Here is an 18437-nt window from a genome sequence, read left to right as displayed (position 1 = left end):
AAAATACTAAAATGAAAAATCCTGCTGGAGTTGGACCGGATTAAATGACTTTAAAACTAATAATCCCACTATATTGATAATTATGTAACAATATTTTTTATTTATACATCATCTTTCTCATTTTCTCTCACTTCTAACATGTTTAACTATAGTATGACCAGTTTAAGATACTGTGCTTTTTGCTTTTTGGTTGGTTGAGCTTCTAGTTGTTTGTTGTAGCCACTGTCTACGAAAATTGAAATGTGAGTAAAATGAAAACTCAACAAATCCTGAAGATTTCCACAATAATATAACAATGATAATAAAAAAGGACAAGAAAGGGGGGGGGGGAGTTCCATGTGAATTACACTAATCCACTGGATTTTTTTTACTCAGATCTTGGGAATTAATGTGGCGACTACAGTGTTATCATAACCAATAAAAATGATGGCAAGAGCTGTGAAAATAAGACTCCAGTTTTTCATAAACTGTAATTATCTTTTAAGACACATGATTGGAAATTTGTTAATCAAAACCAGACTTCGCCAACTCTCTCTCAGTTTTCTCACACAGTCTGGCTTGGAGGGTGAGATAGTGGCCAGATTTCTGTCAGAGTGATGTGCTCGCAGGGGCTTTCCCATCTCTCTCTCTTACACTGATTGACACTGATACACTGGTGCACTGTAAACATGCTCATACAGCATGTGTGTGTTAGTCTCTGAGTGTGCGCATGTACTTCTGTGCTAGAGTGTGTGTGATAGAGACACAAAGAGAAAAAGGCAGGGGAAAGAGATGGCGGTGGCGATAAGAGTGTGTACATGTCTGTGTTAAGTGCACGTGAGCGGGCGTGTGTAGTAGTGTGTAAATAGTCAATAATAGCCGACACTTGTCAGCCCTCTGCTCTGTACACACAAAGCCCATGGTTGGGCCATTGTTGAACTCCGCCTCTACGCTACCCCCCCGTAACTGGGCCTCTCAAGCAGAGATAATTATGCCTATTGTGCCGATTGCACACACAGACAACACGCACACACACACACACACACTTATTTCTGCTAATTAACACACCCACCACATGCCTACTCAACCTAACTGAGTAAAAGATGGCTGCCAGCGCCCCATCTGTTCCTGCCCTGCTCTCGGTCGCTCACAGCATACTGGGGCAAATGTGAGAGGGGCAAAAATATCCAGAGAAAGTAAAAGGAGCACAGACAGAGGTGAGCAAACTGCACGATTGTTACTGACTGATTTATTTGCATTAGAAACTTGATTTAAGAGGTCAAAAATAAATATACTCCAATGTCCTGCTGTGTGCCACATGGGACAGAGGCAGGAGCAGAGAAGAGATGGGTGAGGGAGGGGTGGTGTGAGACCAGTAAAGGGTGGGGGGCGGCGACACTCGATGGGGTTATGTTCCATGAGCCCTGGGGACGCCACGTGCTCCCCGACCTCCTCTGTCACACCACGTCCTGCACCCAGGCCGTCTGAGCACAACAGAGCGGAGCGCAGTGCAGCCTTAATGTATCCTGAGTTAATGTTTAATGAGCGCTCCGTATTCAGGCAGGTTCATGCTAAATCTGAAAATGGCTTTATTGTGTTTCTTTCGAGAGGAGTGTGTGTGTGTGTGTGTGTGTGTGTGTGTGTGTGTGTGTGTGTGTGTGTGTGTGTGTGTGTGTGTGTGTGTGTGTGTGTGTGTGTTGGGGGCAAGCTTGTACATTTGCTCTTTCTAGAGGTGAATTTGTGCGTGAGTGTGTCAGACCGGTGTTTACAAGAGTCTGCGGTGTCCCAGACAAGTGTATCTATTAATGTATTCCTGCTCTGAGTGCACAAGCACAGATTTACAAACAGACAACCATGTCCTCACACACCCCTGCTCTCCATGAGGTCCCTCTGCCTCTGTCACCTCTCTCCGCACTGCACCTGTGTGGAGCCTTATGACATTATCTTTTCAATTACTGAGAAGAAGCTGCAGTATGTAACCATATACGATACATATCCATATCTATATATATACGTAGATATAGATGTACAGCTTTGAATGTTTCAGAATCCTTCTTCAAAGTGTTGCTATCAAGTTCTAGTGTCTTTTTTCCCTCTTTAGTGTATAACTTTTTTCTTTTTTTTTTGGATTAGTTACTGCAACTTGGTAATCTCAAAAGTTGATGAACCCAACTGTAATTTTCCAAGTGTATCCAATTAACCCCTGTGGTACTCTGTCTCTCTCTCTCTGTGTGTGTGTGGTGTGTGTGTGTGTGTGTGTGTGTGTGTGTGTGTGTGTGTGTGTGTGTGTGTGTGTGTGTGTGTGTGTGTGTGTGTGTGTGTGTGTGTGTGTGGTGCCTGACTTCCAGTAGACACCCCAGGGGCAAAGGATTGATCAGTAATGTAGCCTGTAAGTGACCTCACCACCCGGTGACACCCATTATGATCCAAGCTCACATTAAGACCTGAAAACACAGCATTCACACACCGACGGACTAACACAGCTAAATCCAACCTTACTTTGACAACAGGAGCGAAACTAGGCCGATGTAATTAAAATACACCTTTCCTTTAACAAAAAGTGTCTGTTTTGCAACCGATATGAATAAAAAACATCTCTGAATCTTGGATAATTTGACCCAGAGGGAGCAGGAGAATGAGTGGCGGTTTAAAGAGTGATCAGATAAGAAAATGAGGGGGGAAAAAGTACAAAGAAAGAAAAAAGACTATTTAGAGACGAGTAACTGAACTATTACTGTTTGAGTGTCATATTCTCAACTATGTAATTTTTTTACCATCTATTATTACATTTTCCTGGATTTTAGCACCATGTGTATCAAATTACTTTACAAATACGTAAACAAGACCAAACTGTGTGGCAGGTGGATTAGATGGAGCATAGTTGGGCATCTTCTGTGGACCACCATGTGGCCTCAGCCATCTGCTGGTCCAGTCTCTATTCATCGGAGCCACTCATTAGCTTTCTGCTGGTTAGACTGACGGCTTCAATCTGCAAGCTGAACCCTCTCTGTGTCCCAGTGTTGTTTTTATTCCTGTCCACAAACCCTTCATCTTTCTGTCTCCGCTCCAGCTCTCCTCCTTCAGATCACCGCTCAGACTAGCAGGCCTCCATTGTCTCATGAGGGTCACACACACGCACACACACACACACACACACACACACACACACAAGCCTTAACTACAGGGACGGTATGGGACGGGGAAGAGAGAAGGAAATAGGTCAGTCTGCCTGCACCCCTCCCCTCTTAAACCCCCTCACTGTCCTGGCTGGACAGGAAAGTGGGGCAGCTAAGGGGACACACACACATGCATGCACATAAGCGCACACATCTACGGCTCCAGATGGGGAACGTGTGTCTGACAAAATTGAACCTGTTGGGGTTCAGAGGGCATGGCCGTGTTGTGTTATGTCATCAACTCAACCTTCAGACCAGTATGTGATTGTGCTGCTGATCAGAGTCTGAATATAAAGATTACTCCGTGCAAAGGCACAGGTAGGAAGTGAGAACGAAGCACATGCTTTAGATTTTTAAATCCAAAGTGGGCAGTCTGCTCAATTGTGTATTCTTAGTCTGTATTTAGAGGAACAGAAGGGAGAACAGAAAGAAAGAAGGAGAAAGTGGAGGAGACACAGGGATGAATTCAGCCTCAGTCTTGTTTTTTCTTTTTCATTGTTATACACAAATTAAACCCTGTTCATGCATCCCATAGTAGAAAAGAATGGTTAAAAAAAAATAAAAAAATCAATACATAAAAAAGTTTGTGATGTGACAAGGCCCGCCCTGAAACAAAATATTGCTTTTGAAATTCAACAATCAATGCTTTGAGTTGCTGTTCACAGTTCTTTATGAACAGAGTACTATTGAACATCACAGGCAGAGTATTTGTTACCACGGAGACAGCTAATGGAGATCTGAACCAAATAAAAGACATGTAAAAGAAGTGTCTTTGCAGAATGATCAACTGAGGAAAAACTCTGGGTATTTTCCTGCTTTCTGCCCGGTGCATACTGGGATACGCACCAGTCACACATGACCCTAAACAACAACAAAAGAATAAGGAAAATTATTGATTGAATATCTTTGATTAAAAAAAGGCAAGTGGGGAAACTTTACACAAACCTACATGGATTTACCCACTAAAAAAATCTGTCTTTATTTCTTAAGCATGAGGGCACAAGAAACAATGACGGGAATGACGGGAATGACAGGCGACCACCCACTCGAGGGGGAAGAGAGCTTTCAGTCACAAAATCAATTTTAATTTTCACATCTTCATTAGACCTATTCAGACACTCCTTTGCTGGCCCAGAAGGGGGGAGAGGAAGCCAGAAAGAGAGTTTGACTGTTTATTTTTGATAGGTGGTTAACCGAGGAGCTGGAGATCAGCATCAATAATGTTTTGCATTGAACTGTTTATATAACCTCGTTATCTGCTGTATGTGGATATTCACTGTATGTGTCAGGGTTAGGGTGCACGTTTGCGTATCGTTTGTGCATTCATGTGAGAGCGCAGTTATAATATTCAGACTGTTATTGTTGTGCAGGCGTTTCGCAGAGAAGTTCTGCTGCTGGTAGGTGACTGCGTTGATTGGCTGTAAGGATGATGAGGTCACAGTGTTGATTAGCAGGGAGGTCGGGGTCAAGGTTGAATTCAACCTCATGGAGCGTGCTTGCTGTGTTTTGTGTGTGTTGCTGCCGAATGCTGAGTTCAGTGAGCAGCTCATCATGTTCAACATCTGATCCTCACACTCACTGCTCATCAACTGACCTATATACCCCTAATTACACACAGCAGCCTCATATACACAGCAACACCCCATACATAGAAACCATAAATAAACACAGAGGGCTGGCACATCAAAACTAGAATGTTGATGTTTGGGAATGATGGGAAGTCATCCTGCCACTGTGAACCAAACATGATAAGACATAACGAGTCAATGAGCCAATCAGAGGAAAGGTAAATAGACAATGACTCTTGATTTTTAAATGTAACAACAAATCAAGAAAGATAACCCTAACCCTAACCTGTGTTCATGGTACTATCTCATTGAATAATTCACTAACATATACTTTGACACAAGAAACTGCCCTTTTGGTCAGTTTAATTTACATATATTTAGATTTTTTTAAATAGCAAGAATAATACTTTAAAAAATGAACTTTATGAGTGTTTTAGTAAAAGCCAAAATTGAAATGGAGCACTGATGGATCAGAAAGACAACATTTTTAAAAATGGATGTAATATATCAGAATTTTGATACAAAATGTAACACAAGCATGTTTTGATAATTCCCACAAAATATATAGTTTCTGTACTGTAGTAGCGATGTTGGTATCTAAAACACATAGAACGGTAAGGCACTGAATTACATGAACACTAACATTTTTTTTTTTTTTAAACCCTGAAATGTCCGAAAACAACAAACTACTGCAACCTTGGTGCATGTATGTTTGACACAGTCTCCGTGTGTTTTGCATACATATAATATAAAACGCCATCTGCCAGGACCTGAGGCCATTCTTGCCCTACTACCCTCCTTGCTTCTCCTCCTTTGGTTCGTTTTCCCCTCTATCTCTCATCCCTCTTTCCTGCATTGTTATTTCAAGCATTTTGAATGTACAAATTGTGAAAGAACACACCAATAATACCATATATAATCACATGATTAAATACACATAATGCATTTACAAACAGCTCGACAATACACATACAAGCTATAAACTATATTTTTCTTTCTCTCTCTGTTACACACGCACACACACACGCAGACACACACACACAATCACACACACAAATGAGGTTAATGAAGATGAATGTGAGGGCACACTACTATTGACATCCAGTGTCTCTAATTGTGACCATGTTCTTCAAGGACATGGTGGAAAGACAAGCAGGGAGAGGAGGGAAATAGATCTGATGAGGAGAACTGTGAAATAGTCATGCGACGTAGTGTCAATCCCAATTAAAGTCAGGGTTTGACATTAAGGAGAAAAAAATGTGCTTGATGAAATGTAAAAGTATTGATAGCAGATAAGGAAATGTCTAAGAAAAGAGGAGGAAGACGGAGTGGAGTGAGGGAGGGAGGTCATTCGAGCAGGAAGGAAAGAGGAGGGGGAGGAGGAGGGGGACCAGATCAGTGATCCAGAACAGTGAGCAGACAGAAGACATGAGTTAAGAGTTCGGTCAAACATAGAGCAGAGCGGTGCATCAACCATACACAGACACACACACACACACACACACACACACACACACACACAAATACAAAGAAGATAAAGACATACCCAAATCCTAAAACGTCAATCAACCAGCCCACCCCATGATGCTCCAAATTCATTCATGTGATGTCTTACCTGGGACGATGGAAACAGTGTCTCTCTCCCAGGACACAACGCTGACGTACTCCTGCACGGCAGCGGGGATGAGGCACTTGAACACAGCTACGTTGCCCCGCATCGAGCGCTGGTCTGCCACCCGCACGGTGTAGGGCTCCCTGAAAACTACACAAAACACATAACGGTGAAGTTGCCGATGTCTCAGGTGAAATTATTTTTCTTACCACTGAATAATTGAAGCATTATGACACAAACACATTTCAAGATTGTGTTGTTTAAATCATGAAAAAGGTCAACTTTATTGCCAATGTACACAAAACATCTCCCGTCATCTATCCAGAATGTGTGTGTGCGGTCTGGTAGGAGTCCAGTTTTAATCCCGCTCTGGCAAAAACAATAATCTATCCATGTTTACATCATCAAAAACAACACATTAACACTCCAGAGAAAAAACACCCTTTCATCCGTTACCACAGCACTCCACATTTATTCAATGGAAATTATTGGCCTACTCTTGTGTATTGTTTGAACTCTTCTAATCCTGCCTCTGCTTTCACCACAAATGGCGCAAGCCGCCATTAAGCAGGATAATCATGGAAATTATTTTCTAGCTTTGGCATGACATCATCATGAGGCATTGATCTACTGTTTTTGTACAGAACATGATAAGGATACAACAGGGAGCAGCGCATTCAAAGTAAACTACAGGGTTATTGGTTGCTTCAGTTTATGCAGGTTCATGCAATATTTCACACTCTGTTGAATGAGCAGGGACTCATTAGCAAAATCACATGAAAGCTAGGATGTATCCGAAGGTTGCTAAGAAACTGGTTTGGAATCCCTTCCCTGGTAACAGACACGATGACAGCATGCATACATTCCTGCTGCAGGAGGGAAACACATGCAAGTGCACAGAAATTTACATTTTCTTCAAACAGATGAGTAGAATAAAACAGATCTGTTGAGTTCTCTTAAAATACTACAGAATGAGCCAACTATGACGTGAATGCGCTTCAACATTTGGACCGTTGTTGTTAGCAACCATGCAGTAAAGGTGATTCAAATAAAAACCCACTTCACAAATCTGAACCCCAAAAAATACAATACATCCACGTCCCGTCTGACCACTCCTTGTGCACCACAGCTACCGGGGCCCGACAGAGGCCGCTGGCTGCAGGATGTTTGGTTCATGCTAATCCCTTGTCTCCTGAGGCCAGGCTTTTGGGTCATGTGGGAATGAAGGCAGCAACCGGCTGGCATGCAGCTCAGGGTCCTGGCTCAAATCCTCAACTTGGCGCTAGTATTAGTATTAGAATGAATATGAGTATTAGTTCAGGTCGGTGTTGGGAGGCAGAATATGAAAACAGATGTTGACGGCAGGAGGGAAGGGGGAGGGACTGACTGGCCTGAATGAATGATGGTGAAGGGGGGGGGGGACAATAGATGCAATAGTGTAACTATCATCCAGCTGCAGCTTTGCTTGATGTAACTGTTCGCTTCAGTTTCTTCTTCATGTATCTGTGCTTGCTCTAGAGCTGGATAAACCCAAACCCCCAGACGTACTATTTTACTTTAGATGAGGTCTGGCTTATTAAAGCAGCCTCACACTGTCTAATCAATGGAAAGCACCAATTAGGATTGTTAATGAGAGATAATTAAAGAAGTGTGCTGTTGCTATATTTAGTCTGGCACAAGAGGACAGTTTGAAGAACGAGGGAGCAGGGAGGAGAAGGAGGACAGATGAGAGAATAAGATGGCAACAGAGGCAGCTTCTGGTCAAATTTTCCAAAAATAGACAAGTTCCAATCTCTGCTAGTGTTTATTGATTGATTATTTATTCTAACTGACTCCTGTAAATAATGAATTTTACTTCCAGCTCCAAAACGAGATATTTTTGTATGTACACTAACAGTATAATCAAAAAGTATTAGTTTATAAAATAAATTCATTATTAGGTTAGCATATATGTCTATAAAAATGGTGTTAAATTACTTCTCACACCTTGAAAACCTTTAAAAGTCATTGTTTGACAAAAAATCCAAGTGGCTGTCAAGTTCCTGGCGGCCTTTGTTCTACTGACCTTTTATAAAGTAAAGGACTGTCAACAAGGATAATATCAGTTATGTGATATAATCTATTGTCACACTTTCTCCTCCTCCTGTAATCTGAATTGGGTTATATCATCTAAAAATCACAGTGGAGTTGCTACTTAACTTTAAGTACTGTAGGGGCTGTGTTTTGGATTTCATCCTTCCAGATGGTGTGCTGCCATGTCGTAGACGGAGTTAAAGGGGTTATGTCGGTGTTGAGTGCAGTGGTTCATCACAAGCTCAGTCAAATAGGTGTGAGAGAAGGCCGAGGCCTGGTGTAGTATGTGATGCAGATGTTCTCTCTGTAGACTATGTTCTAGGTCAATCTGTGTTCAGGTCGAGATGGGCTATTTTAAGGCAGGTGATTCTGTGTGTGATGTGTGGGTTGGGCTTTTTGCAGCTGCCAATCACATCTGCTCTACTTTATGCTTTCAGAACTGTCTCTTTTTGCTCTGTTCTTCATCGATGTTGAGTCTTCTTTTGACGATTTGCTCCATGATCCCCCTTTTCTACCTTCATGTCTCAGATCTTCAGTCATTCTTTGCTCTAAGACTCATTCCCTTCCCACACTGTCTAACCAACTCACCAGCTTTGATGCGGATGTTGGGGCTACGGATCTTGCCCGCCTGGTTTTCAGCAGTGCAGAAGTAGTCGTTGTCGTGGATGTAGCTGTTGTAAGCGGAGGGCGAGAAGGGGTAAAGTTGCAGGGTGCCATTGGCGTGCACATGGCGGATGTGGGGCACGTCGTAGATGTCGTCGCCGGTTGCCAGGTACCAGCGTAGTATGGCACTGGGGGTGCCGCCTGCTGGACAGGGCAGGGACACCCCCACCGAGCTGGAGTAGGTTACCCTCTGCAGGGAGGCATTCACAAAGTACAGCCTGGTAGAGCCCACATCCTCACTGTGTACTGCAGGGATAAAACAGACAACACAATATCACTAAAGGTCAGAAAACACCTGTTATGTTATATTTGTATGAATGTACGCTAACATTGCTATTGAGCCAAAGAACTTGGCGTCACATCGATGGGCGAAAGATGGACAGTGGGAATGTCCTTCAAATCTGTTGCAAAATAATCATAACAAATGTATGTCAAATGTCCAGCTGCAAACATCAGTCATGTGATGCAAAAAGCCAGGGATTTGGGCTAAAGCTTGTGGTGGTTTAGGTGGCTCATTGGGGGAGGAGCCTGTTACCTCTGTACAGTGTGTGCACACATACACAAACAAAGAGAGAGAGAGAGAGAGATAGGGAGGGAACACACTGATAGGTTATGTGATTGGAATTTCTATGCCAGACGCAGAGATTTAAGTCTATTTAATCTCCTTACATATTTAACACACACACACACATGCATGCACGCACACACTTATAGACACACATATACAGGAATGTTCTTCATTGGCACTCAGATTAAACACATACAGCTCCAGCAGAGAAAGGAGAGTGAGAGGGGAGAAAGGAGAAGGAGGAGGAGGAGAGTTTCTGAAATTTGGGGTCATAATGGAAAAGATTAGAGGAGAAATGAGTGGGGGGACACTGCTGACAGACAGATGTGGACGTTAACCACCTCTGACTCTCAATTATGTCATCTAATACATACACATCCCACCACATGTTCACCCCTGATAATGTTCAGTGCAGCACAGAAAGACTTTAAAACATCATGGAAGATACTAACATACTGAGAGAATGAGGACTTTAATCCAAATTGGATGAAATTAGCACTCAACATACTGTGGTAGTTAAATCATAACTGTGTTTTTAATTGTTGTTGTTGTTTTGTTTTTAAAAAAATCAAAATTGATTGACTTTGCCTTTTAAACATTTGATACATAAACATAAAATGATCTAAATAAATGTAATTATTCAGTGGCAGAAGCTATAACATTTAGATTAAGATTTTACAGATTAAATTACATTTACAATTATGTAAATGTCATCACTGACTTTAGAGGCTGTCTGAAAACATTTCACAGACAAAGCTTCAGGTGTTTTGGTGGTCATAATAGGTTTTTGTTGTTTTGCAGTGACATGAGATGCTCTTTGTGCTTTTATACTTACTGATGACATGCTTTCTGATGCTGACATAATCAACAGTTATGATATAAAACTGGATTATTTTGTTCTATGTGTATGCAATCATTCGTTTCATTAACAGTTTGTGCAACGGTTACAAAACAGATCTCATAATTTCTTCTATTCCGAAACATTTTGTGAAAATCTGTATTAAAAAAAGTTACAATTCAGCACAAAATGTTGCATGGCAAACTGGATAACCTAATGGGTTAAAGACTGCTGATTGTTAAGCTCACTTTACATAACAGTACTGCAGGTAACATACAGTATGTACACCAATCACAACTGTTCCTATACTCAATGTACTAAAACACCATCATGTTTTCTGTCACAGTGGCACACACATCTTCTCCTTCTGTGAATATAACTTTCAATACTTGATTTATTTGTCACTATTAACTACCTAAATAAATGATGGTCCTAATCATCCTATAAAGTTGAGGAAACTGAACTGGAGAAACTGGGAAACATCCTTGCCTTCAAGTTATAAGGTATTCTCAAATATGACTCTAAGAGCATGGAGCCCCTCTGAAGCACCAAAACATAAGAAAGTAAATACATCGGACTGTCCGGTGCATTTCTTTATCAGCTCGTACACACATTTAGACTTTGTATGTGGACTTAGCATAAATCTGTGTTTACAAGGCTGTCCCGCACATGCAACTTAAATGAAGAGGAACTTTAAGCTATAAGTGATGTAGAAATGATGTAAAAATCTGGCAGAATCAATCATCACCATCAACACTCGCACTGTGCTGGCACTAAGCTCAGTGCACCAGATCGAAGAAAGATGCAGCTATCTCTTCCATCCCAGGGGGGTCAGTCAATAATTCCAGCTTCTTTTCAAAGAAGTGCCAGTGCTGGACTAGAGATTGATAAAGCTGGGCAGCATGTTACAGATGGTATATGAAATGTGTCTGGCAGTCCGATGGTGGGCTGAAAAAACCAGGTCAGACTCCCTCCCCTCTGCAGATTACTGATAATGGCCCCTGAGCATAAAGCCCATATTAAAGATTGCAATATCTATAATCTCCCAATGGGGGGACAGGACTAAAGTGGAGGAGTGAGGGGGTCACCCTGAGAGCTCGGGAGGGGGAGGGGGGGGGACCTCTCCAACAGTAGATTATATGGCCTGGGGGCTTGGACACTGGGGGGCTGGGGAGCACTGGGAACTGATGAAGCGGGAAGTGGAATAGAAAAGGGGATCAGAGCAAACTCCCACCACTCAGAGTCTGTCAAAACCAGGCGAACCACGCATGCCCTCGCCCAACACACACACGCGCATGCATACACACATAAACACATAAACACATTCTCACACACACACACACACACACACACACACACACACACACACACACACACACACACACACACACACACACACACTCCAAAAGCAGCTCTCGGCGCTCCGTCACACTGGGAGGAGACAGAGTGGGTTGCCATGGTGGCACTAGCACTTGAAAGCTGTGACTGAATAAAAAACAATGCAACAATTTAACCTAACAACAGTGACCTGCTGAACAATCTAAATTTAGAAACTTTAAGTCACCAAACACCAAATTTTGCCACATTGTTTCACATATTTGCATGTTGCAAAAAAAAGCTGCTCAAATGTATTTTAAATGGCATAAAGGTGAAAACGGAGCAGTGAGCTGCCTATACAAAAAGAAGTGTGCAAATAGTGTTCATACAGCATAAAGAGAATTGTGTGTCAATGACTGACACGCCAGCGGTGTCAGAGCAGGTCAGTGATTGGATGAAAGACTGCTGTTTAAGTTAGTTATGGTCAGGCACAGTGTCATTAGTGCATCACATTGGGTGAACTCATAAACTCAATAATCCTGTTTGGTGACGACCTGGCAGAGTTTCCACCCCATTTAAAACCAACAGAAACATCACACACCACCTGAGCCAACCTGCATAGACAGCTTGTGAGGCAAGAAAACAAAATGCCATTTGTACGGAAAGTGGAGTAAACAACTGAGGTGCCATGGTCAGCACATCTTTCTCATGGCTAAATCCAAATGGAAATGTACTTTAATGTCTTTGTCAGGGGTGTCAAATTAATGCCGGGTCAGCTGCACTCAGCCTAACACGCAGATGTACATTAGAACAACTTATCCTCAGTGGGAAGTATTATGACAGCAGAGCTACCTCTGACTGCTTGATCCTCAGCTAATTCAATGTCAAACCTGCCACCTCTCACACACACACACCACCGCATCCAAATTGAGCCATTATGCCATTATGACCACAAGTACAATAGAATGAGGAACTATTTCCCAGGTGTCTGCACATTAGATGGTCATAGTTAAGTTTAGAGGCCGTACCAAACAGACCACTTTAACAGTAATTTAAGGCTAAATTCCATTATTCAATTAAACCATGCCATTGAGCATGATGTATTTTTTAATAAATTCAAGTTAAAATTCTTCCAGATAGCAAAATCCTTTGTTTAAGAAATATTAAAGAAAGTATTAACTATTAGAAATACAAAAAAACCTTCAAGTGGGCTTTAACGATGTGAGACATCAGTATCCCATGCCCCTGTCCATTTCGGTGGCACCACTTTTCTCAGTTGTGCATGTCTGCGAGGATCTGACCCTAGCAGCGTGTGGACAGTCTGCATGCTGATCACAGTATTGACCAAAGCTGTGGGGGTTCCTGCGTTGCTGCTGCAGCTCACCTGCACCCAGGAGGCTTCATCAACCTAGTTCAGACACAGAGCAGGAGAGGAAACCCAACCCTCACTGGAAGGTGTTGGAGCACTGACGGCACCGCTGGAGCTAAAGCTTAGGCTGTCAGAGCTGCAGCCACTATTTTATACATCCTGCTAGAGAGCCATGCATGAATATGTATGTCAGAGAGGCAGAAGTCATAACCTATGCAAGGTTTCATCATGCATAATGCAGCCGATCTACGCCTCTCCAGGATGTGAGTGTGCACGGGGGGTGTACACACACACACACACACACACACACATACACACAACACTCAGAACTGTATTGTGATGAGGAGGTAAACAAACCCCAGAACCTCCAGTGTTTCTCACACCCAGTGCTCCCTGTGCCCAACCAGAGGCATAATACCACCACATGTTCTTCCTCTTCTTCTACTTTTCTTAACAGCGTGTCATCTTTATCCGATTTAATGACAGGAATCGCTGCATTTCGTTAAGGTCAAAAGTAGAAAGTAGAGACACAACATGCACATCAGCTGAGTGATCTGTCAAAAACGCCTTCTATCTCTCCCCTCTCTCCTTGAGCGCTTTCTATTTTGGAAACAGCTTCATTTCCAAACAGATTGTAAGTGTCTTGCACTTCGCTTTCTTCCTGGCCTGCCATGTCTCCATCTCTCATCCTTCAGGTGTTTTTGGGAGAGACTTCCAAAGTTGAGATTTTGATAAGGGGGCATGAGGATTGAAGCAGTGTGTTGAAACATAAAGCAGCAGAGGAAGGAGTGGGAAGAGACGCACTGTAAGAAGGGGTGTGAATTGAATATTGGTGGGCTGCGGGGAGATAAAGATAGGTGTAAGCTTATGGATAATCCTCAGGGGTCTGGCATAAGTAGGTGGTTGGTGGGTGGAGAAGTAGGGGGAAGGTTGTTGGGGTTACATCTAATCAACGAAGGGGTATCACCGCTCCCCACCCACTGTCTTTCTGTACACCCTGTCCCCAACAATCTGCTACCCACCCCACCCACCACCAACCCCCCGTGGCCTGTGCTGTGTCAGTAAAAAAAAAAAAAAAGTGTGCTACTTCAGCAGTCCCCTGGGACCTGCTCCCCCTCACATCAAAGCAGCCAGTTTCTCTCTTAATGTGAATATCAAATCTGTGGATCACAAGTCCCAGCACAGTCTGCATAAACTGCCCCTCCCCCAACCTTTAATTCTGCCTAGTGATGAGGGAGAGAGAGGGAGGGGAGTTACTGCGAGAGGAAGCGATGGAGGGAGGGAGAGATGGAGAGAGAGATGGAGATAGATAGAGAGAGATCCAACAAAAACAACTACTTGCTTCAGAGATTTGACATTTGCTGAATGCACCCTCCTTCCGAAAATGTGCAGCCCCAGCATCCAATAAAATTTGGAGGGGGTCTGGCTCAATTTAGCATCAGTGTGTTGTTACACAGATTTCTTGCTGGGGAAAAAAAAAATCATTTTTTGCTGTCGGTGGTGTTCATTTCCATCTTTTTTTGTTGTTGTTTTTAAATGATTAGTTCTTATTCGTAATCTCGTCGGGATTTGTAATATATTTTTGGACGAATGGGAGAGAAGGGATGCTAGTGACAGAGCTGTGACATCCAATTGGTGAGCTGGGAAGTGCAATGAGCTCCGTTTCCCTGCTGACAGTCTCACACCAGCACACTTTACCCACCATTTGGCATCAACACTGATTAAAATTTGACTGCAGATATTTTTTATTTGTTAGTTTGTGAAGGATAAATGACATTTGTGCTGCTGAATTATAACAGCAGCACAGCAACAGCCAGTTTTGGGAGCTAAAAGTGTAGGGGATGTAAATCAGGTTGATTGATGAAACATCAGACCTTGACATGTCATTTTAAAAATGTCCAGGAACAATCAGTTCATAAGATTTTTTTTTATATAATTCAAAAATATTTGTTGGAGTACATTTATTCTATTTAAAATAAATCACAATCATATATTGTAGGACAAAAGACCGAAATCCCACTATAAGCTTTCCATGTCTGCTTTAAATCGCCTTTAATATGGTTGGTTTTGCATTTATAAATGTAAAATTAAATAATGCTAGGTTTGAGCTGGCAAAAAATGAAGACCTGCGCCCTGCCTGAGTAATGATTGGCACCCCTGTGGACCACACAGCTCTGTCATTGAGTGGTGCCTATAGCTCAGATTGCAGCTTTAATTGTGCAGCCTTGCAAAGACAGCACAGGGAATTGCACTGAGGAGGGAGGGGGATTTTTGCATATTTCTATTTCTAGGGGGTGAGCACTGGAGAGGACAAGAGTGTGCCAGGGTGAGGGATCACCTTATTGCTTCTTCAAATTGCTGCACAAATGTATTTTGTTCATTTAACTGATTCAACTGATCGTTTTAAACCGAGCTTCAAAACAGGCCTAAAACAGGCCTGTATGTATTACATTAGATTTTTATTTGCAGCTAATTAATCCACATTTATAATAAATACAATCTGTGAATTTGAACACAAATAGAATTATAGTAAAAAGACAAAAACACATTTTTGTTTTCAAATAACCAATTAAAAATCCCGATAAAAGCCTCCTTTAATTGGGTGTAATACTTCAAATTGCTGAAAAATTACAGGCATTGTGCCCTAATAGGGTAACTGTTATTATCCTTCAAGCAATTTTCAAAAGATCCGTTAATTACCCGGATTGCATGCTAAACATTAATTGTATTAATAAACAACAATTGTATTAGTGTTGTAATCATTTAGTTTGTATTTTTTGGAGTGAAGTCTTGTGAATAAACAGACAAGGGAACTTAATTCAGCTTCTGCATAAATAACATCCAAAGTGTCCAACATTTTACAGAAAAACCAAAAGGGGTGTCCCCGCCACTTCCCCTTCTCTGCGCGCGCCACCAAGCACACAGACACACCAGCAGCGGAGCACGCGCCGGCACGCGCGCGGACACGTCCGCGGGGTCCAGGTGCGCTATTAGTGAGGAACATGACCGGGCAAGTCTATAATCTGCACCCACGCCCCTGGAGTTTCTCATTTGGTGAAATAAATTTGCGCATATTAATATGATTGCGCAGAACACAGAGAGACTCTGAAGTGACAGCGTTTCAGCTGAATAATTGATATAAACCAAAAGCAAATATTTAACAAATACAGTGAATTTAGGAGTTGAATAAAACACAACATACACAACAAACAGGGCAGCATATACTGTATGTGGCTAATTGCCAAATTATATTCGCCGATATTTAATGTGAGTAAATGCCAGAAATTAAAATTGAATTAATAGCCAGTTTTCATCAACTGCAGTCTGTTTGCAACGACAGCAGCCAGAGTCCCACATCCACTGAAGGGATCATATCCCACAGTTTTTTGGATAAATAAATTTGCAGTTTACAGGGCCTGTGCTAATGAAGACGAAACAATATGTAAACATGGCTCCAAACAGGCAGGCGACACAAAGGCCTAGAAAATGCTCTCATGTGGAGATAGTTTTGAATTTGTGTTATTTTCGACGCAGATTTGTCCAGGATTATTATAATGCACTGTAATAGCAGAAGATCAACTTTGCAATAGGGTCAGAGATTTGCTGCATATATTGAACAACAAAGAAAAAGAAAGAAAAAAATCAATTTAAACAAATAGACCGCCTTTTGTATTTATAAATTAAATTAAACAAAAGAAAAAAATGAAAAGAGCAATAAGGAGGACAAATGTGAATACACTAATTATGGCCCTTATGTGGGTGTAGACCTATTAAACTAATAAGGCCGATGTGGGAGAAAAAAGGCCTTTTATTGGTCAACCAATTTAAAATTACAACAATTTGTCAGCACACAGACAAAATAAAAAGAATTAAAACCCCTTAAAATCTCATCCTAAAAAATGAAAGCATCTCGGTGGAGAGCAGCGCTTGTGCAAAATAGTCCATCAAAACAGCTGCAATTAGCAAAGGCTACACAATGAGAGCAATCTAAACATCAAAAATCACAAGTATACCCCTAACAACTTTACAGGAGTGGTGCATTTTGAGTGAATTTGTTCTTATTTTGTAAATCAATTTATATAACTGCACGTTTCATATGTTTTCATTTCTCTCTCTCACCCTCCCTCTGTATTTGCACCTCATTCTCCCTATTCAGCCATTTTACATATTCATAACTGGAGTTGGTAATGCGAAAACAATCCGTGCTATCAGCACCATCCGAGGCATTAAGGGCCGCAGCATCAAACCACACAAGTCAGGCAGAAAAATCACTTTACACCTCTACTTTCACAATATTTCTACCTGTTCAACTGCAGAGGTTTTATGAATTTGGATTTAAAGAATAATTTCCACTAAATTCCTAATGACAAGGCATGCAAGGATACATCAAAGCACAAGCCACCCTGATCATTCACAGAGACAAATTAGTGTCAGCTTCGATTAATTATCACTTTTCATTCAACTTAAAAAACAGTAAGACATAAGCACAGAGAGCAAAGGATGTCATTTTAAAAGCCTTTTCCCTCTTACCTTCTTGGAGAGAGTACAGCAGGAGTAAAGTTACAAGCCACATGCCATAAATAGCAGGTATATTTTTCAGGAATATTTGGCAATCCTGGCAAGTGTGAGGCGCGGTTTTTTGGCCAGGTGGGTCTCCGTGCTGGACTGGCGACTGTGCTCCCCGGAGGTCTCTCCAGCCCTGCTGCCCCGCTAAGCATGGAGGGGAAATGAGAGGAGCCTCAGCCCCGCCCATGTCCCCTCCTCTCCTCCCAAGACTACCGTGCATACAAATCCATCCTCCCTACACTAATCAAACACCGCGGAACGATGGGTCACCGCAAAGCAGAGGGGTTCATATGCTGAACAGTGGATTTTGGTCCAATTGTGTCCAAATTGCCAGTTTGTGTGAGAGGTGGAACTGCGCAGACTGATCTCATGGCACCATGGAGAGCGCACCCACCTGTGCGCCCCAGATGACCGCGTATCTTTGCGCAATATAGACCTACAAAAGCCGCTCAAGCTTGTCGTGAAGACTCTAAAAATGTAGTAATGTCTTTTACTCTGAGTTTGGGCATTAATCACAGGGACGTGGAGCTACTGCACAGAGTACAACTGTTTTTCTTTGTCTTTCGGAGCCATGAGACGTGCCTAGACGTTTGCGCACAGAAATGCACTGCAGATAGAGAGGAGGAGAGAGAAAGAGAGTAGCGGGGTGTGGGGCACGACACTTCCACACATCAAGCACAAAACACAGCAGGTAAATAAAACAATAAT

At 42.2% G+C, this 18437-nt stretch overlaps 1 protein-coding gene across 2 annotated transcripts in view; it reads right to left on the bottom strand.

Annotated features, from left to right (window-relative positions):
• LOC133993758 (cell adhesion molecule DSCAML1-like) overlaps nt 1-18158 on the bottom strand; it is a 50145-nt gene extending 31987 nt beyond the window's left edge. Inside the window, exons 1-4 of one of the 2 annotated variants that reach the window (XM_062432815.1) lie at nt 18000-18158; nt 17694-17964; nt 8997-9317; nt 6339-6485 (exon numbers count right to left, since the gene is read on the bottom strand). In XM_062432815.1, coding sequence (XP_062288799.1) covers nt 6339-6485; nt 8997-9317; nt 17694-17949 — 724 coding nt within the window. In that variant the 5' untranslated portion in view covers nt 17950-17964; nt 18000-18158. Of the gene's footprint in view, nt 1-6338; nt 6486-8996; nt 9318-17693; nt 17965-17999 lie in introns of those variants that run through there. The other variant, XM_062432816.1, reaches the window with a different exon arrangement.
• Nucleotides 18159-18437: the final 279 nt, after the last annotated feature.

This window comes from Scomber scombrus, chromosome 14 (genome assembly GCF_963691925.1).
Source record: "Scomber scombrus chromosome 14, fScoSco1.1, whole genome shotgun sequence".
Classification (NCBI taxonomy): Eukaryota; Metazoa; Chordata; class Actinopteri; order Scombriformes; family Scombridae; genus Scomber; species Scomber scombrus.
The sequence above is the reverse complement of the archived record's forward strand: the minus strand, read 5'-3'. Positions and strand labels throughout refer to the sequence as shown.